At 43.4% G+C, this 27,373-nt stretch overlaps 2 protein-coding genes across 15 annotated transcripts in view; one reads left to right on the plus strand and one right to left on the minus strand.

Annotated features, from left to right (window-relative positions):
- Positions 1-22,624, minus strand: part of immp1l (inner mitochondrial membrane peptidase subunit 1) — a 177,561-nt gene extending 154,937 nt beyond the window's left edge. For 5 of the 10 annotated variants that reach the window (XR_011596593.1, XR_011596598.1, XR_011596602.1 and 2 more), the window contains exons 1-2: positions 22,546-22,624; positions 15,337-15,383 (exon numbers count right to left, since the gene is read on the minus strand). The gene's annotated coding sequence lies outside the window, so the exon portion shown is untranslated. Of the gene's footprint in view, positions 1-629; positions 701-7,354; positions 7,439-15,332; positions 15,384-22,545 lie in introns of all 10 variants that reach the window. The other 5 variants (XR_011596601.1, XR_011596599.1, XR_011596592.1 and 2 more) reach the window with 4 other exon arrangements.
- A 341-nt stretch (positions 22,625-22,965) lies between these two features.
- Positions 22,966-27,373, plus strand: part of elp4 (elongator acetyltransferase complex subunit 4) — a 280,802-nt gene continuing 276,394 nt past the window's right edge. For all 5 annotated transcript variants that reach the window (XR_011596605.1, XM_070899520.1, XM_070899522.1 and 2 more), the window contains exon 1: positions 22,966-23,130. Coding sequence is in view for 4 of the 5 variants with exons in the window: in XM_070899520.1 (XP_070755621.1) it covers positions 22,989-23,130 (142 nt within the window). In the remaining variant the exon portion in view is untranslated. The remainder of the gene's footprint in view (positions 23,131-27,373) is intronic.

Genomic DNA, 27,373 nt, shown 5'->3' on the forward strand with positions numbered 1-27,373 from the left:
GAGGGCCAGAGGACCTGCAGGGAGGTGGAGAATCTGGAGGGGTTTTTTTTTTAGGCGCACTTTGTGGCGCGAAAAACGGGCGTCCAGGTCGGGATTGCGCCGTTCTAGGCGCGGCTTGAAACTTGGGCTCTATATGACTGTGGGGCAATTTGCTATATAAATCAACATCTGGATAAATTTAAAAGAAATGAAGTGAATAAATTCAAACTTGTTATACAGGGGATCTCCATCTAGTTTTCAATATCAGTAACTCTCCAAGTCAGGTCAAGCCAATGCCAGCTCATTTTTGGTTGGTGCCACAGAAAAAACTAATGGAAGCCTTGGCAGGGAAAAGCACGTATTACTGGTTGCTGCAATTCTTAGAGACAGCGTTGGAAGCTGAGTCAGCCCAATAGGTGCCGTTAGGGAAAGCCAGGCCGGAGTAAACGCCAGTGAGAGACAATGGCTAAAGCAGAGCCTGGCATTTAAATCAGGGCTGGGAAGAAGCTGGCGGCCACTGTGCAAAATGAAACCTGCCGAATCCCACTCCTTTACTGACATTGGTTCAGAGCCCGCTCATTTAAACAAGGGAAAGTCACAATGTTCACATTCACTAGCAACAAATTAGCTGGCTCAAAGGCAATACTCACCTTTTCTTTCATTAACATATTGCTGGAAATCTGAAATAAAAACAGAAAATACCCATCAGGTCAGGCAGCATCTGTGGAGAGAGAAAGAGAGTTAGGGCTCAATTGTCGCCACCAGCAGGCGCCGTTTTTTGGCGTCCGCTGATTTTTTTTGAGCAATCTTGATTTTGCAATTTTCCTCAAAGTTTGTATGTCGGTGGCAACTGTCAGCGCCAGATTTTTTGCCATAGGTCTGGGTGAAAACTGATTTCTGCGCCGTTTTTGGCCACTTAAGTGATTTTCCCTAACACCGATTTTTTATTTTTTTTAAGGGCGGCGCAGAGTGGCCTTAAGTACCGATCAGAAAAAACAAACGTTAAGTTAATGAAATCGGCGCTCAGGTCTGTATCGGAGCTGTCTCTTTGCAGTTTAGTCTTGTTCATAAAGATAGTTTATAATGATCATGTTTAGTACATTCTTTGCATCTCTTTACATTAAAGATTACTTACTTGTTCTGGTGTTTGGCCCCCGCTACCGCAGTAATCCCGGGCCGAATGTGCCCCCCCCCCCCCCACTTCCCGTCCCCGCTTCAATCCCGGGCTGAATGACAGCCCCCGCCCCCCACCCCCCATCACCCTTCCTGGTCCCACTTCAATCCCGGGCCGATTTCCACCATTCACCCTCGCTTCAATCCTGGGCTGAATGCATCCCCTCTTCCCGGTCCCGCTTCAATCTAACACCGAATGGCCCCTCCCCCCTCCCAGCCCTCCTGCGATGCAGGGTAATCCTTCCCCCGCCCCCGCGCCCCCCCTCCCCTGCCGCTGTAAGCCCTGGCCGTGGAACTTCAACTCGCAGGAGCTTCAGCCCTCGGTGTGTCTCTTGTTACCCTGGCAATTTCAGCTTTTGGCGCTGACTTGAAGCTCCACTCCCAGATTTAACTTCATGTACCGCAGCGCCAAAATGAAATTTTACTTTGGCGAAAGTTCTAACTTTTTTTCCCCGGCGCAATCGAGCACAAAAAAATTGGCCATTATTTCTCCTTGGCGCCAAAAATTGGCAAAGAGGAAAATTGAGCCCTTAACGTTTCAGTTGTGATGAAAGATCATCGACCTGATGTTTCTCGCTCCACAGATGCTGCCTGACCTGCTGAGTATTTCCAGCATTTTCTGATTTTTACAACCATAGTTAATTAGTCAACAAGTGAATTGTTATTTCATGAGTGACTTTCTATAGGTTCAGCACAATATATAGAAATGAATTTTTACTAGAAGCATGTGAGATGTAAAATAACAGAAATCCCAGGCACAATTGAGCACTCATATTTTCTCCATTGCCAGCTGTCCAGACTTCAAAATACTATCAATTCCTATCCAATTGGCCTCACAAAGAATTAAGGTTATTTACTTGAAATCTGTATTAAATGTTTTTCTATTCAATGGCTTCTAGTTAAAATTTACCAGGTCCGTTCGCTAACTCCATGAATTCTAGCCCATTAATTTCCATGTAGTTACAATTGTATAAACTAGACCCAGGGCTATTATAATCTAATTTCCTTCATGCCTTCCATTATATCATGTAATCATATTTCCCTTCGAGGGGCCCTTGCCATGGGATTAGTTAGAGAAAGCCCAGCCTTTTACCAAGCTTCGTGGAAATTTAGTGTTATATATGACTGGTTGCATTCACCGGTCACAAAATAGCTTTCATCTACAATCCTGCTGCCAAGGATTATGTACCTATTTTATCAAGAGTAGCTACAATTAAGCTCATATATAACAGCCCCTTCAGTTTAAAGAAAACAAGAGTAACTCTATGTACTACTTAATCTGTAGAAACGACAAGTACGCTACTCCAGAAACTTTAAATAACGCAGGCCCTGAAATTTTGCCATGGACCATAGTATGAATGTTTAATGCATTCATTTGCAATTCCTTTTAAGCAGAGAAAGGAATTACAAACGCTCACATTAAACATTCAAGCTATAAATCAGCCAGCATTTAGAGGAATTTCAGACAAAAGCATTAACCAGCTAGTATCTCATGATAGAACTTCAGGCCCATAGTTCCCTTTTCATTTCCCAAGCAGGCATTCAAAATGTGCAGTTGCTACCCAACTCACGGAATCACTCGCATACTTTGTGTTGTTACAGTCGGAGTCTATACTGTACTTACATTCCTAAAACATACCATGCGGTAGCAGGGTACGTATTAATAAAATGAAAACTGCCAAATGACCAGATAAAACTACAGTAAATAAAAGAAGCTTTTCAACAGCAACATTTACTGGTAGTTTTTCAATAGAACACAATGTACTGTAATGCAGAACTTACGTTTCATATCCTGTCCCTCACACTGCTTCTGAGGGCACCATTGCAACAGTGTTCAATTCAGGGAAAAGCAAAACTTGGGAACGTATTCACTTATTAATAATTTATCAATGAACTTGTACAAATAAATTGCCATTTTAATGTACCATATGTTGAATGATTTTTCCTTAACTAATTATTTAAACAGTATTGTTAAAAAAAAAGCACACTGGCTATTGCAAATAAAAGCTGACTGCGATCAATATACTTCTATCTTTAGTCAGCAAATATGATTTTACAGCGAGGGGAGCCTTCTAAACCCCTTTACTGACTCATGTGCATTTAAAGCACTGAATCCGCAAAGATCAAGAAAATTAGCAATGATTTCTACCCAGGCCCTACATTATTTGCATTCTCCCTCACCGTGAAAAGCAGCCCTTTAATCAAAACAATCCGGATTCCAAAACTTATGTTGAAATTGTTTCAGAAAATTAGAAACAAATTCTGACTTTGTGGTCATGGGAAATCACTTAGGCTTTCAAAACCTCATTGCAACACTCACTTTTCCCTTCCATTTATATCCTCATTTATATCACCCAAAGATGTCCAGAGCAAAACCTTTAGCCCTTGTAAAAGGCAACTAGTCATTCCAAAGCAGTCTTAAATTAAGTTGTGCCGTACACCACTCATAGTCTGAATTCCCAAGATTAAATATTCCTTTTAGTCTCCAGAGTTACTGTTTAAACTCATTCCATTATGATCAGTATAAAGGCGGGGGAAATGGAGTCATCTTTTGAGATAATTGTCTCCAACACATGCTGTGAGATACTTATGAGTATCCCAAAGAACCAAAATACCTTGTTTCACTGCGCAGCATGCCACAGAAGGGAGTTGGATCACATGATGGCTCCCTCTACTTTCAGGTGATACTAAATCAGATTAGCTGCAGCGAGTATAAAACTTTAATCGGCAGACACAAATACCATCACATACCAGGAATGAGGAGGAAAGAGGCTTTGCAGTATAATGGCAGATGCCAGTAGGAAGATTAGAAGCACAAATAGCATTGATGGCAGCGCAGTTCCTCCCCCTTTAATTATCAATCAGTGCACAGTTAATACAAGAAGCTTCTCAAAAACATATGTAAACTGAAGAGGATTAGGAAATCCGTAATGTAATTTTCAGAACTATTTATCAGATGCCTGTACAGTTGAGACACAAACTGTAAGTCATGTTAAAAGCTGAAGAGACTGCCAAAACATTGCTTTAATGACTCAACCTACTGTTTCCGACCAATGTGTGCATGCTTCATGAGCATTATCCTTTGATAATGCACTATTTGCCAGTGACTGTAAAATTCAAAGGGCTCTAGGAAGTTAACAGCAAGGCCATCAACAGTCTTTTTTGTTCAGTCTCAAGTGCCCTTGAATGCAATTCAAACCAAGTACTTTGGGTTCCAATTTTCTGCCATTTTTCAAAATCACAAACTATGAATGTGAATGAGATGGTGAGCTGCTGCAGCATTACTGCTAGGGTTGTTAACCATCAGTCAGCAGTGAAAATCTTCTCTATTTATTTTCCCACTGCCCCTACTGTATGTAAAACTGTCCCACTATTTCTGACATATATGTAGACACATTATAAAAATCAAAGCTTTTATGCAATCTCTCTGATTCCATCAATCTCAACGGCTATTTTGCATGCGTATTTGGCAATGCACTGTTGTAGACATTCATCTGGATCATTAGTATCTTTCAGAACCAGGGAATGTGCTACGCCTCTCTTTCTTCTGTCCTTTGTCCCACTTTTCGGTCTCTCAAGATTAATAATCTTGTCACTGCTCCAAAGCTTAAACTGTCATGTAAAGACACAACCATCAGCATTTCCTCAATTTGTGCTGCAATCTACCAGAGACACAGCAGCAGATTTCCAGCCTGCCCTTTCAGCCAGAGATGATGTGTGGTGCAGGGAGTCTTTGAGAGAAAGAAAATGACATAAAAAGGGAGGAATTAAAATAGACAAATGAAGAAATGCAGATAGTTAAAAACTTCTCGTTTCTGGTTAGTACTATGCAATTTATAATAGTATCACTTAAATCTCTGCAGTATGTTTAAATAAATAGAAAGCTGTTGATGGGTGGGGATGACTGTGGGGGTTCAAGTACATAATTCCCTAAAAATGTGAGTGCACATATATGAAGCCATAAAAAACCCAAAAGCATTTGGGGTTTTATAAATAGGGCATTGAATAGAAAAGTAACAAACTATTAATGAATTTATACAAGTCAGTGGATAGCCCAAAGCTAGAGTATTGTGTGCAGTGTTGGGACCACCAACGATGTCTCCGCGAGATCCTACAAATCCCCTGGGAGGATAGATGCACCAATGTTAGCGTCCTCGACCAGGCCAACATCCCCAGCATTGAAGCACTGACCACACTCGATCAGCTCTGCTGGGCAGGCCACACTGTTCGCATGCCAGACATGAGACTCCCAAAGCAAGCGCTCTACTCGGAACTCCTTCACGGCAAACGAGCCAAAGGTGAGCAGAGGAAACATTACAAGGATACCCTCAAAGCCTCCCTGATAAAGTGCAACATCCCCACTGACTTCAGGGAGTCCCTGGCCAAAGACCGCCCTAAGTGAAGAAAGTGCATCCTCGAGTCTCCTCGCTGAGAGCATGCAGAAATCAAGCGCAGGGAGCGGAAAGAGCATGCAGCAAACCTGTCCCACCCACCCTTTCCCTCAACGACTATCTGTCCCACCTGTGACAGGGACTGTAGTTCTCGTATTGGACTGTACAGCCACCTAAGGACTCATTTTAAGATTCCGAGGGACTGCCTATGACGACATTGTGTGAGGTTACAGCCCCTCTTTCATTATTTGAAGGGGCTGCTCCTCAAATTCTGGTTGCACTTCAGTCCCATGCTCCTGATCTTTGGGCACCCTGTGTGGAGGGGAGTGGGCATCTCGGAAGGCTTCCTCATAGGACTGCTCCTGGGCATGGTCAAGGTGGCCATCAACCAGTCGAGGCTGCGGGCAGTCGAGGGGGTCGTTCAGCCCGACTGCCCGCCTCTCTTCCACGGTTACCTCCAAGGCAGGGTGTCCCTGGAGATGGAGCACGCGGTGTTCACCGGTACGCTCGCGGCCTTCCACGAGAGGTGGGCACCGGAGGGACTGAAGTGCACCATCACCCCCGGCAACCAAATTTTAATTTGATTTACGTTACTGTCCAAAGTTTAATTTGTTTAATATGTCGGTTTTAGTGACACCCTTTAATCAGGGGGCACTTGATTTACAGATCAACTTGATTTACAGATCAACTTAAAATAGTTGTAGAGCTGTTGCATTGTGAGTAGCTTAGCCAGTCATGTAATGTTCCCAAGACTCAATAAAATCTCAAACAGTTGGGTCTAGGTCTTCGACGATGAGGTATGCAGTTGTGAGCCTAGTGGAAGGTACTGCATGAGGCAGAAAAGGCCATCCATCAGCTCAGGAACAACAAGGCAACGGGAGCGGATGGAATCCCCGCTGAGGCACTAAAGTATGACGGAGTGGCACTATTGGCACAAATGCATGACCTCATCTGTCTCATTTGGAAGGAGGAGAACATGCCAGGAGATCTCAGAGATGCAGTAATCGTGACCATCTTTAAAAAAGGGGACAAGTCCGACTGCGGCAACGACAGAGAAATCTCTCTGTTGTCAGCCACTGGTAAAGTCATTGATAGAATCCTCCTCAACCGTCTTCTCCCTGTGGCTGAGGAGATCCTCCCGGAGTCACAGTGCGGATTCCATCCACTACGGGGCACAACGGACATGATCTTTACGGCGCGACAACTGCAAGAGAAATGCAGGGAACACCACCAGCCCTTGTACATGACCTTACAAAGGCTTTCGACACTGTTGACCGCGGGGGACTCCGGAGCCTCCTCCGTTTCGGCTGCCCCCAAAAGTTTGTTACCATCCTCCGCCTGCTCCACGACGACATGCAAGCTGTGATCCTGACCAACAGATCCACCACCGACCCAATCCACGTCCGGACCGGAGTCAAGCAGGGCTGCATCATCGCACCAACCCTCTTCTCGATCTTCCTCGCTGCAATGCTCCACCTCACACTCAGCAAGCTCCCCGCTGAAGTGGAACTAAACTAAAGAACCAGTGGGAACCTGTTCAACCGTCGCCGTCTCCAGGCCAGATCCAAGACCGTCCCATCCTCTATCGTCGAGCTACAGTACGCGGACAACGCTCGCGTCTGCGCACATACAGAGACTGAACTCCAAGTCATAGTCAACATCTTCACTGAGGCGTATGAAAGCATGGGCCTTACACTAAACATCCGTAAGACAAAGGTCCTCCAACAACCTGACCCCGCCACACAGCAGTGCCCCCCCCAGTCATCAAGATCCACGGCGCGGCCCTGGACAACGTGGACTACTTTCCATACCTCGGGAGCCGATTGTCGGCAAGGGCGGACATCGATGACGAGGTTCAACACCGCCTCCAGTGCACCAGCGCAGCCTTCAGCCACCTGAGGAAGAGAGTTTTCGAAGATCAGGCCCTCAAATCTGGCACCAAGCTCATGGTCTACAGGGCTGCAGTGATACCCACCCTCCTGTATGGCTCAGAGACATGGACCATGTACAGTAGACACCTCAATGCGCTGGAGATATACCACCAACGATGTTTCCGCAAGATCCTGTAAATCCCCTGGGAGGATCGACGCACCAACGTTAGTGTCCTCGATCAGGCCAACATCCCCAGCATCGAAGCACTGACCGCAATCGACCAGCTCTGTTGCACGGGCCACATTGTTCTCATGCCTGACATAAGACTCCCAAAGCAAGCGCTCTACTCGGAAATCCTACACGGCAGGCGAGCCCCAGGTGGGCAGAGGAAACATTTCAAGGACACCCTCAAAAAACTCCTTGATAAGGTGCAACATTCCCACCGACACCTGGGAATCCCTGGTCAACGACCGCCCTAAGTGGAGGAAGAGCATCTGGGAGGGCGCTGAGCACCTCGAGTCTCGTCGCCGAGAGCATGAAGAAAGCAAGCGCAGGCAGCGGAAGGAGCGTGCGGCAAACCAGACTCCCCATCCACCCTTTCCTTCAACGACTGTCTGTCCCACCTGTGATAGAGACTGTAATTCCCGTATTGGACTGTTCAGTCACCTAAGAACTCACTTTTAGAGTGGAAGCAAGTCTTCCTCAATTTCGAGGGACTGCCTATGATGATGATGATAGATAAACTGTTTGGGCCCAATTTTGGCCATGACTTGCTCCAATTTTTTTTTGGAGTAAGTTGTTTTTTCTGGCGTAAGTTAAAAAACGCCATTTTCCCCAATAAACTTGCTCCAGAGTAACTCAGTTAGGTACGATTTTTTTTAGTTTAGCCACTTATGCCAGTTTTGGCCATTTATGCCACTTTGGCCAGCTAAAACTTACTCCAAATCGACTTCGGTCAGCATATGTGGCCAGCTCTGAAAAACATTGTGGCCAGCTCTGAAAAACATTGCGGGCAGTTAAGAATTCGGTGCAGGTTAGTAAATTTAAAGCACCAAGACTTACAAAGCACGAAACAAAGCACAAAAATAAGCATTCAATAACAAATAAAAAATAGAAGGAAGCTGCGAGAACTTGCACCAAGACTTACAAAGCACAAAAAGTAATAAGCAATCAACCTTTATGCCAGAAACAAGTTTTTTTTTAAAAAAAAGTGTCCCCCGGGGATAGCCGCTGCGAGCATGGAGTCCTGCTCACAACCCGCAGGACATGTTGGGAGGGCGAGGAGCATGCGCATAGACTCCACTGCGCATGCGCGCAGCTGCCGGCAGTGTTTTCTGCGCTGGGCTGTTGCTCCGCGCCCCCACTGTACTATGCACGCCATACTAGGACACGGCGAGACTTGGCAGAGCGGGCAGGATGGGGCCACTTCTTTTTGGCGCCGTTTCCAGCGTGCAAAATCGGCGCAATTAGGTTAACTGCGCCGAAAAAAGGGGTTGGGGAAAATTGGGCCCGTAATGTGTAGTGTGATTGTTAAACCAACTAGTTCTTAATCGCAATGTGTTGTTATGAATTCTTAAGTAAACAACCCATGAAGCAAATACATTACATTCTCTGTGGCAAAGCATGGAATGCTTTGCCACAGAGAATGGCTGAGGCAGAGACTATGGCATTTATTAAGGATAAAGTGGATACATATTTGAAGCAGAGGAAGCTACAAAGCTATGAAGGACACCAGGACAGTGGGATTAATTTGGGATTGCTTCAGTCATGATAAACTTCTATGGTTCTAAATGCTGAAGTATTTAACTCACTACATTCTATCACTATATATAATGGAGGTGATTCCACTTCCCAGTGACCCAATTCCAGCAGCACAATTCCAATGTAAGATTGTCAATCTGACTCTTAGCTTTAAAAAGTAGGAGTGAAACTCCTGCTAACTGGTGGTTTCCACTTTTCAGGTGGCAATATAATTCTGGCTTCTGATATCTGAATGTACAGCAGGAATTCTATGCATATGTTTGATTGCACATTGTGGGGCCGAAATTGCCCACTGCCCCAAAAGAGTCACACCTACCATTTTGGAACAGTTCCGCCGCCCCATTGCATGGAGCGGACAATCCGGAGAAATTCAATTGTAGGTGCATTTTTTCAGAGCAGGGCAGAAGTGGCCTCCTTATCGGGGCGGACATGGGGGCAGGGCGGAGTAGCTGTCACTAGCAGGGCGGAAGTGGGGGTAGGACGGAGTGGCCGATGCTCAAAGTCAGCAGCGCCGCACTGATGATGTCATCACACTGGTGCGTCACAACATCCCTCCCCATCAGTTAAATGGGAGGGCCGCTGCGAACTCTGTAGCCACTTTAGTGGAAAACACTGGGCCACCAGGGAAGGTTTCAGCCGGGACAGCGGGCTGGCACCCAAGAGGGGGTGCCAGGTTGCCTGTTGACGGCCCGACCGAACGCACGGCCATACTTGTCGGCCCGACCTGGCAGTCGGCCGACAAAAAAACATAACATGGCATCGCCGGCAGCACCATGTTCCCTTTAGAGCGGCCTTGCCGGCAATGCTACGTTATGTTTTTATTTTGCCACTGTTAGGCCTTTCACCTTAGCACATCTGTGTGTTGGGTTGAAAAAGGGGGTCATTTAAAGCAACTTGGATGTTGGGTGGATTGTAAATAAATCACTGATGACCTTTCAACTGTCCTCAGGTTTTTGCACTTTTAAAGCTCCACTTTCTAGCATTAATCAATATTCCAACAATGTTGATGTCTCAATAATGTGCATTTCAGTTCTACTGCCAGTAAGCACACTTTGTAATGTTGTACATTGTTCTACAAGTACTCAAAGCCAAAGCAGATAAGCTCAAGTTGCTGCTGTGTGTCTGCAGAAGACATCATATTCATCTATTTACTACAAGTGTGGACTGGGGGTGGTGGCGGCAAGGGGGCGGGGGGGGTGGGGAGAAGACATTTGTACAGGTCACATAGCTTACTGCCAATAGTTAAGACAATAATTGTCAAGTACTGCAGCTTAGTTCTGACTGGATATTCTTGCTTTCCTTTGTGTCATGGTGTTGGTTAATCAGTCATGGAATGTCGGGTGGATTTTTTCCTGAAATCCAATGGAAAATCTTCCACCAGTGGCCTGGCTTAGTTGTCTTCTGCCTGAGGTAAATGGTTGTAACCTCAAAATTACAGTTGGCAATTTCAGTTGACAAATGCTTAACAAAGTATGATATTCCTTGTCTACTATTTTAGTGGACATGTTAACCTGTTTATTTTATACAGGCTAAGTGTAAAATAGCACAGAAATGTCATATGAATGTTTCACACATTTGTTTGCAAAGATTGCCAAGCTTATAAAAATGATCTATCAAGTTTGCAAATATTGTATATATGAAGGCTGAAAGTGAGAATTTTGATTTAGGAAAAATGACTACTGCCAGTCAATGAATAACAAATGCAACAGAAGTGTCAAAAAATACAACCATGTGCTGTGAAATGTCAAGAAAGGTTATTATTATGAACAAGATATGTCAGCCTGTTAGCCGTGAGCACTGAAAATGACTGGAATCCAGACTTCCTGGATTGGGACATTATGTAATGGAGGGTTTCAACATTCACATTCTCTATTAAAATCCATCTGCATCTGAAGAAAATTCTTGTATCGTCATGCTTCTGCAGCTCAAGCCACATTGTACATGCTGGCAACTGTCAGTCAGTAGGAGCAATTTAAATATTCATCTTTAACAATTACCCATTTCAACTGTAAGTGGTTCTGAATTATACTGGAAGCTACGGGTTATCATCCCTCTGCTATCTTAATTTCATCAGAAAATGACTAAACATAAAACTATTTCTTATTCATATCTATACATTGTACCTGGTTTTCTGTCACAATACAAACTATCTGATGTCAATTTTCTAGGTTACAGATCCTTAGCACACCTGCCACTTAACTTAAAATGCATTTTCACACAGCTCATGTATAAGAAAATGAAATGCGCTAACCAATTCTCTGCAGTCTGCTGTTAGTTCACAGTCATTTATTTTTTGCGTTAAGAAAATGGAATTGTCTGGTAATGCGAATTAAGCAGCTGGAATAAAAAACGCACTGGAAGCTTTTTTAGTGCAATTTGAATTTGAATTATCCAGTGATTCAAATTAAGTGACTTTGAATTGACAGGAGTAGGCTGCATAATGAATTCTAATTATCATTATCCCTTTGCCTACAGTTCTGTATTTTTCAATTTACTGTTGACAAGTGACAAGATTAACACCCCTCACCCTAATGTATAGAACTGTATAATTACAAATGACCCTCTATGATTGTAACTGCAAGTACTGTGAAACCAGTATTATAGCATATAGTCTGCAGCAGATCACAAGTGTGTAAACTTATTTTACAAAGTAAATATATATTAAAGAAAAACATAATATGTGGTTCATACCATTTTCTTTTGTTACTGTCTCCATTAACATCCTGAATCTTTCAATTTCTTTTACTTCAACATAATCCTTGTATATTCCTACAATCAGGCCAGTACTTACAGAATATTACTGCTTCAATAGTCGAGAAAAGTCAATGACTAACGGAAAAAAAAATTAAATTACAGTGGGGCCTTGAATACCCACACTCCAATTATCTGCCAGAATTTTGGAAGGGCAAAACATAGCACCAGAAATTGCCTCACTATAAAGATGCTTTCGTTATTTTTTTAATTCAGCTATTTTGGTGCGTAAACCTATGTAATATCTACTTTGTATTGGTATTGTATTCTTCATTCCTATATGTGGGATATTGCTGCATCAAGGCCACTTTATATGCACCTTTCTAGCACTAGTTTATATACACCTTTCCAGCAAGGGAGTCAAGGGTTATGGGGAGCGGGCAGGGAAGTGGAGTTGAGGGCAAGACCAGATTAGCCATGATATTGAATGGCTAAGCAGGCTCGAGGGGCTTAATGGCTTACTCCTGCTCCTATTTCTTATGTTATTATGTTCTTTCTCCTTAATTTAATACATTATTGGAAAGTTGCATATACACATGCTGAAATGTGTAGAAAACTAGTGCAGGAAAGGTGTATATAAACTCGTGCTGGAAAGATGTATATAAACCAGTGCTGGAAAGATGTATATAAACTCGTGCTGGAAAGTGTATATAAACTAGTGCAGGAAAGGTGTATATAAACTAGTGCAGGAAAGATGTATATAAACTAGTGCTGGAAAGGTGTATATAAACTCGTGCTGGAAAGTGTATATAAACTAGTGCTGGAAAGGTGTATATAAACAAGTGCTGGAAAGGTGTATATAAACTAGTGCTGGAAAGGTGTATATAAACTAGTGCTGGAAAGGTATATATAAACTCATGCTGGAAAGTGTATATAAACTAATGCTGGAAAGGTGTATATAAACTAGTGCTGGAAAGGTGTATAAACTAGTGCTGGAAAGATATATATAAACTCCTGCTGGAAAGTGTATATAAACTCATGCTGGAAAGGTGTATATAAACTAGTGCTGGAAAGGTGTATATAAACTAGTGCTGGAAAGATGTATATAAACTAGTGCTGGAAAGATGTATATACACTAGTGCTAGAAAGATGTATAGAAACTAGTGCTGAAAAGGTGTATCTAAACTCGTGCTGGAAAGTGTATATAAACTAGTGCTGGAAAGTGTATATAAACTCGTGCTGGAAAGTGTATATAAACTCGTGCAGGAAAAGTGTATATAAACTCGTGCTGGAAAGGTGTATATAAACTAGTGCAGGAAAGGTGTATATAAACTAATGCTGGAAAGGTGTATATAAACTAGTGTTGGAAAAGTGTATATAAACTCGTGCTGTAAAGGTGTATATACATTAGTGCTGGAAAGGTGTATATAAACTCGTGCTGGAAAGCTGTATATAAATGTGTGCTGGAAAGGTATATATAAACTAGTGCTGGAAAGATGTCTATAAACATGTGCTGGAAAGAAGCAGCCTTAATTGCATTCTGGGTATTGTAGTCCATCAAGGTTACATGCACATTGACACAGATATATTTCATGCATTGCAGTCTCCAATGATAGGCACAGAGTGATACTGATGGCCTTCTGAGAGTCAGCTATTTGTTTGAGTCTCTTTACTCAATGACTTGGGGAATACTGAATGGAAACGTGAATGCAGGCATTTCAAATATAATAAAGACAACAGGTTTACTGATTTAGTTTTGAACTATTTAATGTGTTTATGATGTTGCATACTTTATTTTTAATAGTATGTTTTTAGGTTACTTACAAAAATATTTTGACTGACTTCAGTCATTGATTGCTCTTCTGCGCCTTGCTAGATGTTTTATTAATAGCTGTCTGCTAATTGCGTATTAGTAGTTTCCATAGTTCCTTGGTACTTGATTAGCAGATTTCATTCCTGTTCAGTGATTGGTATTTTGCCTAGCTGTTCCGCTGTGATTTTGTGCTGACTGAGGAAAATAAACTTGAGTCCAATGAGGTGCAAGGATGACAGAAGTATGCATACGTGACAAAATGTGCTAGCTGAAATTTGACGAGTGCTGGACAAAAAACACTCAGACCATGGTTTAGATAATTCAATGCAATATATTAATAGACACATCTGAGAGGATAAACAAGAGGGTAGAGATTCCGCTTGTTTACATTAGTAATATCAGCGCAATCTGGGCAAAATATACAAACCAGTGCAAAAGATCGGGAAATTTTAAAAGCAAGCGAGTTACGCCCACAACTACTTACATTCGTGTTTTCCGTGATCTTTTACGCTAGCTTAAGATTCAATTCGCTCAGATTTTACTCCGCCCACAAAACTGGCCACGGCCCTAGGTTGAAATTGTGAGATTCCAACGATTGCGCTAGTGTGGGAAAACTCTTCAAATTGGGCTCATTTCCTTAATCGCAGGCAGCAGTGGGCACATTTTAAAAGTTTTTCACATCAAAAATGTTTAATGTACAAAGAAACTAACTAGCGTACAAAAATAAATCTATTGAATAATCTCTTCCTTGTTTACAAATTACTCCCTTCCCTATCTCTAATCCTTTTCAGCCTCACAACCCCACAAGATGTGTGTGCTCCTCAAATTCTTCCCTCTTGAACATCCCTCATTATAACTGCTCAACCATCGGTGGCCGTACCTTCAGCTGTTTGGGCCCTAAGCTCTGGCTCTCTCTCCCTAAACCTCTCCGCCTCGCAGACTCTCTTTCCTCGTTTAAGATGCTCCTTAAAACCTACTCTTTTCTGCCTTAATTTCTTCTTTTGTGGCTCGGTGTCAAATTTACCTGTTTTGTTTTGTAACACTGCTTTGAAGTGCATTGGGATGTTTTACTGCGTTAAAGGCGCTATATAAATAAAAGTCATTATAATAGTTTTTAAAGTCATTTCCAGTGATTTTAAAACAGGTTACCCACAGGCGGAGGACTGGACCATTATATTTTTGATGATAAACCCATCTTCAGCTGTATTAGTAAAGCTGCACCAGGTTACCACTTACATACATCAAGGAATACTTTTTAATGGAATAAAAATAAGAAACAATTCCCTTCTATTACGCTGTCTGATTGAGCATTTTACGTTTGTGATTATGGAAATTAATTTTATTGGAAACTTGAACTGTAACCTTAGCAGCACAATTTTGAGCACATTTTGGGTGCAAGTTCCCGACTGCGTCCAAAGCAGAAACTCTATCCCCTAGATCCGTTATTAACTATAATTTATATTTATGTTCTAATTTTAAGTATTTCAGGTCTGAGAAGATCCATGGTGTGAGATATGCTTTCAGAACTGCTCATTGCCAATATTCTCCCTTATTTCACGTTCCAATTCAAAATTATCCTCATATAATAAACAGTAACAATTAGCAACAGTACAGGGTAATTGCTAATTTTAAATAATGACTATTCAACTTACTTACCAGTCCAGTATTTCTCAGTTGTTTTCAACGTTTCAGAAGTTCAGTGACTAATGAAAGCAAAATTGAAACAAATCGCACGTTAATTTATATTTTTTTAAATGAACAATTTCTGAATCCTAGCAGTAAACATATGCAACATTCTCATAACAAATGACTGAAATTTCAATCGTGATTTTTAATTCATAAAAAATGAAACTCAATCCTGGAAATGCTGGAGATGCTATGCAGCCCATCCTGATTCTCAAAAGGTAAACTTCAGTCACCATACCTTTTGAGGTGATGATGCAGCTGAAGTTTCCACTGCAAATACACCATTGTGGACATAAAATTATTTCCCAAAAAACTTTTATTCAAAGCAACAAATAATAATGCAGCTTGCACTGGTAATTGCCAGAACATGCTTGCACCAGGAACTTCCTGTCTTAATGCTATTACCTCTCACGGAGGTGCCACAACAGAGATGGGATGTGTGTGATTTTTGTTTAATATTCATTCTCAGGATGTATATGTCGCTGGCAAGGCTGGCATTCATTGCCCATCCCTAAATGGCAATACATGTCCAAGCAGGGATGGTGTGTGACTTGGAGCGCAACTTGGAGATGGTGGTGTTCCCATGCGCCTGCTGCCCTTGTCCTTCTAGGTGATGTAGATTGCGGGTTTGGGAGATGCTGTCGAAAAAGCCTTAGCGAGTTGCTGCAGTGCATCCTGTAAATGGTACACACTGCAGCCACGGTGCGCTGGTGCTGGAGGGAGTGGATGTTTAAGGTGATGGTTGGGGTGCCGATCAAGCGGGCTGCTCTGTCCTGGATGGTGTCGAGCTTCTTGAGTGTTGATGCAGCTGCACTCATCCAGGCTTCCATCAGTATTCCATCACACTTAAGGTTTAAAAAGCATCAAAAGGCTCAAGTATGCTTTAAATGATCCTGATATTAAGTAAGCACTCAACTCCTCACACTTATATTTTAACATCAGTTACTTAAAAAATTATTGCATCCTACCTTTGTAACATGTAGGCATGTGGTGAAAACACTACACCAAGATAAGGTTTTAGACATGCATAAAATATAGAGAAAAATAAAATAGATAATGGAATGCTGAAAATGTTTTTTATTCTCTTGTGAGCAACATAACTAGCTCACACTGTTGTGCTCAAATAGCTCAGTTCATATGTAGTACCCTGTATCTGTATCAAAAAAAACTTAGATCTCGGTTGGCAGTTATAATGTATATTTTATATTCCACTACAAAAGTTTTTGAGAATCGTGTATTTTCCATTAGTAATATGATGCTGTAAATATCCCAACACGTCATAAAACATTAAATGGAAATATCAAGAGCAAAAGTTCAGCAGCTTCTAACAAAGAGGCTGCAAGTCTTATAATGGTGAAGAGAAAAATATCCTTCGCCAATTTTACTTCTTTGGTGAATAGAGACGGTTGATGAAGGTAGTTGCTCTGTGCCTCAATGCGAGGAGTATTCGGAATAAGGTGGATGAATTAACTGCGCAGATAGCAGTTAACAGATACAATGTGATTGGCATCATGGAGACATGGCTCCAGGGTGACCAAGGCTGGGTACTCAACATCCAAGGGTATTCAGCATTTAGGAAGGATAGACAGAAAGGAAAAGGAGGCGGGGTGGCATTGCTGGTTAAAGAAAAAATCAATGCAATTGTAAGGAAGGACATTAGCCTGGATGATGTGGAATCGGTATGGGTGGAGCTACGGAATTCTAAAGGGCAGAAAACGCTAGTGGGAGTTGTGTATAGAAGACCAAATAGTAGTAGTGAGGTTGGGGACAGCATCAAACAAGAAATAAGGGATGTGTGCAATAAAGGTACAGCAGTAATCATTGGCGACTTTAATCTACATATTGATTGGGCTAACCTAACTGGAGGAGGATTTCCTGGAGTGGAGCTGAGTCCACGGCCAGATCAGCCGTGATCTTGTTGGGTGGCGGAGCAGGCTCGAGGGGCTAGATGGCCTACTCCTGTTCCTAATTCTTATGTTCTTATGTTCTTATTAATGTTGGGGAAGTCCAGAACCAGGGATCACAGTCTAAGGATAAGGGGTAAGCCATTTAGGACCGAGATGAGGAGAAACTTCTTCACCCAGAGAGTGGTGAACCTGTGGAATTCTCTACCACAGAAAGTTGTTGAGGCCAATTCACTAAATATATTCAAAAAGGAGTTAGATGTAGTCCTTACTACTCGGGGGATCAAGGGGTATGGCGAGAAAGCAGGAATGGGGTACTGAAGTTGCATGTTCAGCCATGAACTCATTGAATGGCGGTGCAGGCTCGAAGGGCCGAATGGCCACTCCTGCACCTATTTTCTATGTTTCTATGTTTTAGGGATGGTTTTCGAGACCAATATGTCGAGGACCCAACCAGGGAGCTGGCCATCCTAGACTGGGTGATGTGTAATGAGAAGGGACTATTAGCAATCTTGTTGTGCGAGGCCCCTTGGGGAAAAGTGACCATAATATGGTAGAATTCTTTATTAAGATGGAGAGTGACAAAGCTAATTCAGAAACTAGGGTCCTGAATTTAAGGAAAGGTAACTTCGATGGTATGAGGCGTGAATTGGCTAGAATAGACTGGCAAAGGATACTCAAAGGGTTGACGGTGGATAAGCAGTGGGAAACATTTAAAGATCACATGGATGAACTTCAGTAATTGTTCATCCCTGTCTGGAGTAAAAATAAAACTGGGAAGGTGGCTCAACCATGGCTAACAAAGGAAATTAAGGATAGTGTTAAAGCCAAGGAAGAAGCATATAAATTGGCTAGAAAAAGCAACAAACCTAAGGACTGGGAGAAATTTAGAATTCAACAGAGGAGGACCAATGGTTTAATTAGGAGGGGGAAAATAGAGTATGAGAGGAAGCTTGCAGGGAATATAAAAACTGACTGCAAAAGCTTCTATAAATATGTGAAGAGAAAAAGATTAGTAATGACAAACGTAGGTCCCTTGCAGTCGGATTCAGGTGAATTTATAATGGGGAACAAAGAAATGGCAGACCAATTGAACCAATACTTCGGTTCTGTCTTCACGAAGGAAGATACAAATAACTTTCCGAAGGTACTGGGGACAGTGGGTCTAGTGAGAAGGAGGAACTGAAGGATATCCTTATTAGGCGGGAAATTGTGTTAGGGAAATTGATGGGATTGAAAGCCGATAAATCCCCGGGGCCTGATAGTCTGCATCCCAGAGTACTCAAGGAAGTGGCCCTAGAAATAGTGGATGCATTGGTGATCATTTTCCAACAGTCTATCGACTCTGGATCATTTCCTATGGACTGGAGGGTCACTAATGTAACACCACTTTTTAAAAAAGGAGAGAACACAGGTAATCATAGACCGGTTAGCCTGACATCAGTAGTGGGGAAAATGTTGGAATCAATCATTAAGGATGAAATAGCAGCGCATTTGGAAAGCAGTGACAGGATCGGACCAAGTCAGCATGGATTTATGAAAGGGAAATCATGCTTGACGAATCTTCTGGAATTTTTTGAGGATGTAACTAGCAAAGTAGACAAGGGAGAACCAGTGGATGTGGTGTATTGGACTTTCAAAAGGCTTTTGACAAGGTCCCGCACAAAGTACATGATATTGGGGGTAATATACTGACGTGGATAGGGAACTGGTTGGCAGACAGGAAGCAGAGAGTCGGGATAAATGGCAGGCAGTTACTAGTGGAGTGCCGCAGGGCTCAATGGGACCCCAGCTCTTTACAAAATACATCAATGATTTAGATGAAGGAATAGAGTGTAATATCTCCAAATTTGCGAATGACACTAAACTGGGTGGCGGTGTGAGCTGTGAGGAGGACGCTAAGAGGCTGCAGGGTGACTTGGACAGGTTAGCTGAGTGGGCAAATACATGGCAGATGCAATATAATGTGGATAAATATGAGGTTATCCATTCTGGGGGCAAAAACACCAAGGCAGAATATTATCTGAATGGCGGCAGACTAGGAAAAGGGGAGGTGCAACAAGACCTGGGTGTCATGGTTCATCAGTCACTGAAAGTGGGCACGCAGGTACAGCAGGCGGTAAAGAAGGCAAATGGTATCTTGGCCTTCATAGTTAGGGGATTTGAATATTGAAGCAGGGAGGTCTTAATGCAGCTGTACAGGGCCTTGGTGAGGCCTCACCTGGAATATTGTGTTCAGTTTTGGTCTCCTAGTTTGAGGAAAGACGTTCTTGCTATTGAGGCAGCGAAGGTTCACCAGACTGATTCCAGGGATGGCTGGGCTGTCATATGAGGAGAGACTGGATCAACTGGGCCTTTATTCACTGGAGTTTAGAAGGATGAGAGGGGATCTGATAGAAACATATAAGATTCTGATGGGACTGGACAGGATAGATGCGGGAAGAATGTTCCCGATGTTGGGGAAGTCCAGAACCAGTGGACATAGCCTTAGGATAAGGACTGAGATGAGGAGAAACTTCTTCACTCAGCGAGTTGTTAACCTGTGGAATTCCCTGCCGCAGAGAGTTGTTAATGGCAGTTCACTGGATATATTCAAGAGGGAGTTAGGTATGGTCCTTACGGTTAAGGAGATCAAGGGTTATGGAGAGAAAGCAGGAAAGGGGACTGAAGGAATGATCAGCCATGATCTTATTGAATGGCGGTGCAGACTCGAAGGGCCAAATTGCCGACTCCTGCACCTATTTTCTATGTTTCTATGTTATTATTTCAAAGAAGAGCAGGGGAGTTATTCCCGGTGACCTGGGCCAATATTTATCCCTCAATTAACATCACTAAAACATATATCTGGTCATTATTGCTGATTGTGGGAGCTTGCTGAGCACAATTTGGCTGGTGCATTACCTCCATTGCAACAATGAGCACACTTCAAAAAGAGCTTCGCTGGCTGCAAAGCGCTTTGAAATGTTCGGTGATTGTATAAATTCGTCAAAAGGCCAAGGGTTTCAATCGACTGAAACTAAAGGTTGAAGGTGTCAGCCATGGCTCAGTTGATGTAAATATTTATCCCTCAATCAACATCACTAAAAAGCAGATTATCTGGCCATTAACAGATTGCTGTTTGTGGGAGCTTGCTGTGCCCAAATCGGTTGGCGCGTTTCCTACATTATAACAGTGACTATACTTGCAAACAGTACTTCATTAGCTGCAAAGAGCTTTGGGACATCCTGAGGTCGTGAAAACATAGAAACATAGAAAATAAGCGCAGGAGCAGGCCAGTCAGCCCTCGAGCCTGCACCACCATTCAATATGATTATGGCTGATCATGCAACTTCCTGCTTTCTCTCCATACCCCTTGATCACTTCAGCCGTAAGGGCCACATCGAACGCCCTTTTGAATATATTGAACGAACTGGCCTCAACAACTTTCTGCAGTAGAGAATTCCACAGGTTCACAATTCTCTGAGTCAAGAAGTTTCTCATCTCATGGCTTACCCGTTATCCTTCGACTGTGACCCCTGGTTCTGGACTTCCCCAACATCGGGAACATTCTTCCTGCATCTAACCTGTCCAATCCCGTCAGAATTTTATGTTCCTATGAGAAACTCTCTCATTCTTCTAAATTCCAGTGAATATAAGCCTAGTCAATCCAGTCTTTCCTCATATGTCAGTCCTACCATCCCGGGAATCAGTCTGGTGAACCTTCGCTGCACTCCCTCAATAGCAAGAATGTCCTTCCTCAGATTAGGAGAACAAAACTGAACACAATATTCAAGGTGTGGCCTCACCAAGGCCCTGTACAACTGCAGTAAGACCTCCCTGCTCCTATATTCAAATCCTCTCGCTATGAAGTCCAACATGTCATTTGCCTTCTTCACCGCCTGCTGTACCTGCATGCCAACTTTCAATGACTGATGTACCATGACACCCAGGTCTCGTTGCACCTCCCCTTTTCCTAATCTCTCACCATTCAGATAATATTCTGCCTTCCTGTTTTTGCCACCAAAGTGGATAACCTCACATTTATCCACATTAAATTGCACCTGCCATGCATTTTCCCACTCACCTAACCTGTCCAAGTCACCCTGTAGCCTCTTAGCATCCTCCTCACAGCTTACACTGCCACCCAGCTTAGTGTCATCTGCAAACTTGGATATATTACATTCAATTCCTTCGTCTAAATCATTAATGTATATTGTAAATAGCTGGGGTCCCAGCTATATAAATGAACATCTTTCTTTCTACTAAACCTAAATCTCACTCTTCAGGTTGGAGGTGTCAGCCGTGGCTTTGATGATGTAAATATTTATCCCTTAACCAACATCACTAAAAGAAACATTGCTGTTTGTGGGGGCTTGCTGTGTGCAAATTGGCTAATGCCTTTCCTAGATTACAACAATGACTTTGAGTATGGCGACTAGATTGATGTCACCAGAATCCAGGTCGCCGATTGGAGCATGGGTAGGACCACCCGAGCAGTTCAGGTACAGCAGGAGAGGCGACAAGCAGCAGGGGAGCGGTGAAGTCGGGCAGAGGAGTGGCGAGAGATCAGAGCCTAGGAGAAGCGAGAGTTCGGGATCCGGAAGAGGCAAGAGCCATGGGGCAGCACGGGCCAGCTCACACTACGGTCTATGGACAGTAGGAGTAGATGTGCACGCCAGGTCTGTGCAGCAGAGCTTGGTAACCAGTCATCTTAGTTAATCCTGGTCACTGGACCAAAGACTTAGCTCTGTCAAGCCCATGTGGTGGCTGGTGTGGAACGACCACCCCACGTTAAAAGAATCCAAGCACAGGCAACTTCCACCCTTCAATATGTATAATCGGGGCCTGGAATATCAAATCCCTCATTGAAACACCTGTGAACTCATCCCTTGTTGGTGTGGAAGTGGGGGTAATCCTCGAAACGAGGGACTGAGTAATATTTACTACTACTACTACTATATAACAATGAATAAAATTCAAAAACAAAATACTGCATTGGCTATAAAGTGCTTTGGAACATCCTGAGGTCTGAACCTAAATCTCACTTTTGACATTCCCGTGTGAGACGCTCGCAGCCCTGCAGTGCATTCTGGCATTTGTAGTTTCCTGCAGCATCACGCGTGCGCGTGCGCATTTGGCCTCACAACCGCCGGCCACCGCTGACAATTGGTAACCGTCCGGCGGACTCGGAGGTTTTTCCAAGTCCTAACTCTTATAAAACAAAAAGGACGTTTAAAACAATAACATCGCTTTCAAACATTTTTTTAGAAATAAAAAATAAAGTACAAATATGTACCTTTTTGCCCCTAAACAGAAGATAAACTCATCGCTTTAACAATGTCAACCGTGTGTTTCCCTCAAAAGCACCGGGGCGGTGCGAGGAGAGAAACCAATCGGCACGAAGCTATTATACGTTTCTGATTCTGGCGATTTGTAATGCTGTTTCTGATTGGGTAGTATTTCTCAGGGTCAGGTGGTGAAGTGGTATTAGGGGCGCGGAAAGAAGCAGCCAATCGAAAGGAAGCTATTACGCCTTGCATTGGACACTGTCGTTTTAACGCTATTTGTGATTGGGTAGAATTACTCAGCGAAGAAGCCAATCGGAACGAAGGTATTACGCCTTGCTGATTCTGATTGGGTAGAACTTCACAGGCTGGTCTTTTGATTGGTGCTGCTTTTGACACCTCCCCTCAACCCCCTCGTTACCCACCACGCAACCCGGCCAACGGCCGCGGCAAGATGGCGACGCGCGCGTGCACGAGCTTCCAGTCGAGGGCACGAAGCGGCAAACGAGCGTCGGCGCCGGGGACCCGGCCCTCGCTGCACGGCGGGCAGCTGCTGCTGCTCTCCACCGGGGTGCCGTCCCTCGACTACCTCATAGGTCAGTGCGCCCCCCCCCTCACGGTGGAGGAGTGAGGGAGGGTTGGGGGTCAGGGTGATTTTTTAAAAACACAGTAAAACTCCTCACCATAGTGACGGTGTCAGCCAGTGGCTCAGTGGGCAGCGCTCTCTCTCGTCTCTGAGTCAGAAGGTTGTGGGTTCGAGTCCCACTCCAGAGCCTCGAGCACAAAAATCTAGGCTGACATTCCAAGCGCTTCGCCGAGAGAGTGCCGCGCTGTCGGAGGTGCCGTCTTTCGGATAAGACCTTAAGCGGAGGACCTTGCATCAAGTGAACGTGATAGATGCCAGGGCATTAATTAGAAGAAGAGCACTATTTATCCCTCGATCAACATCACATTGAGGACCAACACTGGTTGAATGTATTCCTGGAGATTTCATCACATGCCTCTAGCCGCCATGCACCCACCATTGGTCGGGTAACATAAGAGCAGGAATAGGCCATTTGGCCCCTCGAGCCTGCTCCGCCATTCAATAAGATCATACCTGATCTTGGCCTCATCTCCATTTCCCTGCCCGCTCCCTGTAACACATCCATCCTCAATTGGAAAGTTACCCCATTGATTCTTGACTGTCAGTCAAACAGCCTTTTTCCAACAATCTCCAATATTATTATAAATACTAAATAGAAATGTTCAAATAAAAGGAAAAAAAGGCATCATTTTTTTTAAAGCCCCTATGATGTTTCTCCTGGGTTAGCATCCTGAAGATTCCAGGCCAATGCTAACCTTAACTGTCAGAGATGTCGTCTTTTGGGTGAGGTTAAACTGAGAGATCTCGATTCAGTAGAAAGAAAGACTTCCATTTATAAGAACGTAAGAAATAGGAGCGGGAGTAGGCCATTCGGCCCCTTGAGCCTGCTCACCATTCAGTAAGATTATGGCTGGTCTTCGAGCTCAACTCCACTTCCCTGGACTATTCCCAAATCCCTTCATTCCCTTAATATCTAAAAATCTCCCGATCTCTATCTTCAATATGCTCAACAACTGAGCCTCCGCAGCACTCTGGGATCGAGAATTCCAAAGATTCACCACCCTCTCAGTGAAGAAGTTTCTTCTCATCTCAGTCCTAAATGGCCTACCCCTTATTCTGAGACTGACCACTGGTTCTAGACTCCCCAGCCAGGGGAAACATTCTGCAGCTATCCTGTCAAGTCCTGTAAGAATATTGTATGTTTCAATGAGATCACCTCTCATTCTTCTAAACACTAGAGAATATAGGCCTAGTCTCTCCTCAAAGCACAATCCCCCACCCCATCCCAGGAATCAATCTGGTGAATCTTCATTGCATCCCCTCTATGGCAAATAGATCCTTCCTTGGGTAAGGAGACCAAAACTGTACACAATACTCCAGGAGCGGTCTCACCAGGATCCTATATAATTGCAGCAAGACAACTTTACTCTTGTACTCAAATCCTCTTGTAATAAAAACCAACATACCATCTCCAGAGACTCGAGCACAAAAATCTAGGCTGACACTCCAGTGCAGCGCTGAGGGAGTGCTACACTGTCGGTGGATGCCGTCTTTTGGGTGAGATTTAGGTTCAGTAGAAAGAAAGACCTTCAATTATGTAGCGCCTTTCACAACCTCAGGACAACCCAAAATATTGGCTAGGACACCTGGGGAGAGCACCCCTGCTCTTCTTCAAAATAGTGCCAAGGGATCTTTTATGTTCACCTGAGAGAAGATGTGGCCTCAGTTTAATGCCTCATCTGAAAGACGGCAATTCTGACAGTGCAGCACTGCCTCAGTACTGCACTGGAGTGTCAGCCTAGACTTTTGTGCTCATGCCTCTGGAGTGGGGCTTGAATCCACAACTTTCTGACTCAAAGGGGAGAGTGCTACCAACTGAGTGACAGCTAACACCTAAACACAGTAAACTCCTCACCAAAGCCACAGTGTGTCGCTCCGTGGGTGGCACTCTCTCTCGCTTCTTGAGTCAAAAGGTTTGTGTGTTCGAGTCCCACTCCAAAGACTTGAGCACAAAAATCTAGGCTGACACTCCCAGTGCAGTACTGAGGGAGTGCTGCACCATCGGTGGGTGCCGTCTTTCGGGTGAGACCTTAAACCAAGTATCTTACGTTGAGTGGACGTAATAGATGCCAGGGCACTAATTCGAAGAAGATCAGGAGAGTTAACCCTGGTGTCCTGGCCAATATTTATCCCTCGATCAACATCATAAAAATATTATCTGGTCATTATCATCAGATTGCTGTTTGTAGGAGCTCGCTGTGTGTAAATTGGCTGTTGCATTTCCGACATTACAATAGTGACAACACTTCAAAAAGTACCTCATTGGCTATAAAGTGCTTTGGGTTGCCCGTGGTCTGAATTACGCTATATAAATGCAAGTCTTTCTTTCTAGTTGTCACTCATGCCTGGTGGAAAAGAGCCTGAGCGACTTCAATCAACTCACTCACTCATTCACTCATTCTCACACACACACACAGGATAACTGAGGAAGGTCATTCAGCTCCATCTTAGTTCATCCATCTATCTAGACTGTGAAGGGTTGCCAACCCTCCTGGAATTAAAGTTAAACAGCTAGGAGAAAAATTACAGGGGACATTAAAATTATTTAAATATTTTTTAAAAAATCTTTTTCTTTGAAAAAGAAAGACTTGCATTTATATCGCGATGCCCCAAAGTGTTTTACAGCCAATGAAGTACTTTTTGGAGTGTAGCCACTTGTAATGTAGGAAACACAGCAGCTCATTTGCACATAGCAAGCTCCCACAAACAGCAATGTGATAATGACCAGATAATCTGTTTTAGTGACATTAATTGACAGATAAATATTGGCCAGGACACCAGGGATAACGCCCTTGCTCTTCGAAATAGTGCCATGGGATCTTTTATATCCACCTGAGAGGGTCTCAAACATCTCATCCAAAAGACAGCACCTCCGACAGTGCAGCACTCCCATCCTCATCCAACGTCACTTGTTCTTGGCTTTCCATGTGCAATGCTATAGGAGATTGACTAGTACCTCTATACGATCACCTCTCAGACACCTCCTTTCCAGGCTGAAAAACATGCATTGCTCCAATCTATCCGGGGTATGTTAGCATTGCGGTTATATAATCCAGAGGCCTGAACTAATAATCTGGAGACATGAGTTTAAATCCCACTGTGGCAGTTTGTGAATTTGAATTCTGTTCATTAAATAAATCGGGAGTAAAAAGCTAGTGTCAGTAATGGTGACCATGAAAGCTATCTGATTGTTGTAAAATCCCATCTGGTTTATTAATGCCTTTAGGGAAGGAAACCTGCTGTCCTTACCCAGTCTGGCCTATATGTGACTTTACAGAGCGAGGTTATGATTAAGTAGGTCACTTTTAACATCCAACCATGATGGGCATTCAAATGAAAGGCATTTGACATCTTTCTTTCTTCCCAGTCTCAGCATTCATGTGCTGATGGTCCAGTAGCACAGGAACCAGTTTTGTTAATTTTAACGGCTGTTATTTACCTGGAAATCCAGTCGGCAAAGCTTATCTTATATAAACGTGATGTAATAGTTGTCTAATTGAGTCACTTTCTTGTAATGTCATGTTATCATTCACCCTCCACAAAACAGCAAAACAGTTATTAAAGTAGACATAACCAGGGAATCTATTAAACCAGCAGTATTGCATAGTAAAAGGCTCAATTTTAGAAAGATAACCGCTCCTTTATACCCAAAGTTACTTCTTTGTATATATTTAATGTTTCTCCCATTTTCAAAGCAGGTCCATAATGCTATGGGCAGCCATGATGGTTCAGTGGGTAGTACTCACACCCCGAATCAGAAGCTTGAGGCTTCCAAGTTTCATTCCAGAGACATGAGTACAGAAATCTAGGCTGACACTCCAGTGCAGTACTGAGAGAGTGCTGCACTGTCGGAGGTACCATCCTTCGAATGAGACGTTAAACTGAGGCCCCGTCTGCACTCTCGTGAACGTAAAAGATCCTATGGTACTATTTCGAAGAAGAGCAGGGAAGTTAATCCCGGTGTCCTGGCCAATATACATCCCTCAATTAACATCACTAAAAAAACAAATTATCTGGTCATTATCTGTTGGGAGCTTGCTGTGCGCAAATTGGCTGCTCCGATTCCTACATTACAACAGTAACTACACTTCATAAAATACTTCATTGGCCGTGAAGTGCTTTGGAAGGTCTGGTGGTCATGAAAAGCGCTATATAAATGCAAGTCTTTCTTTCTGATGATCCAGTGAAATTTG

This window comes from Pristiophorus japonicus, chromosome 14 (genome assembly GCF_044704955.1).
Source record: "Pristiophorus japonicus isolate sPriJap1 chromosome 14, sPriJap1.hap1, whole genome shotgun sequence".
NCBI classification, from domain to species: Eukaryota; Metazoa; Chordata; class Chondrichthyes; family Pristiophoridae; genus Pristiophorus; species Pristiophorus japonicus.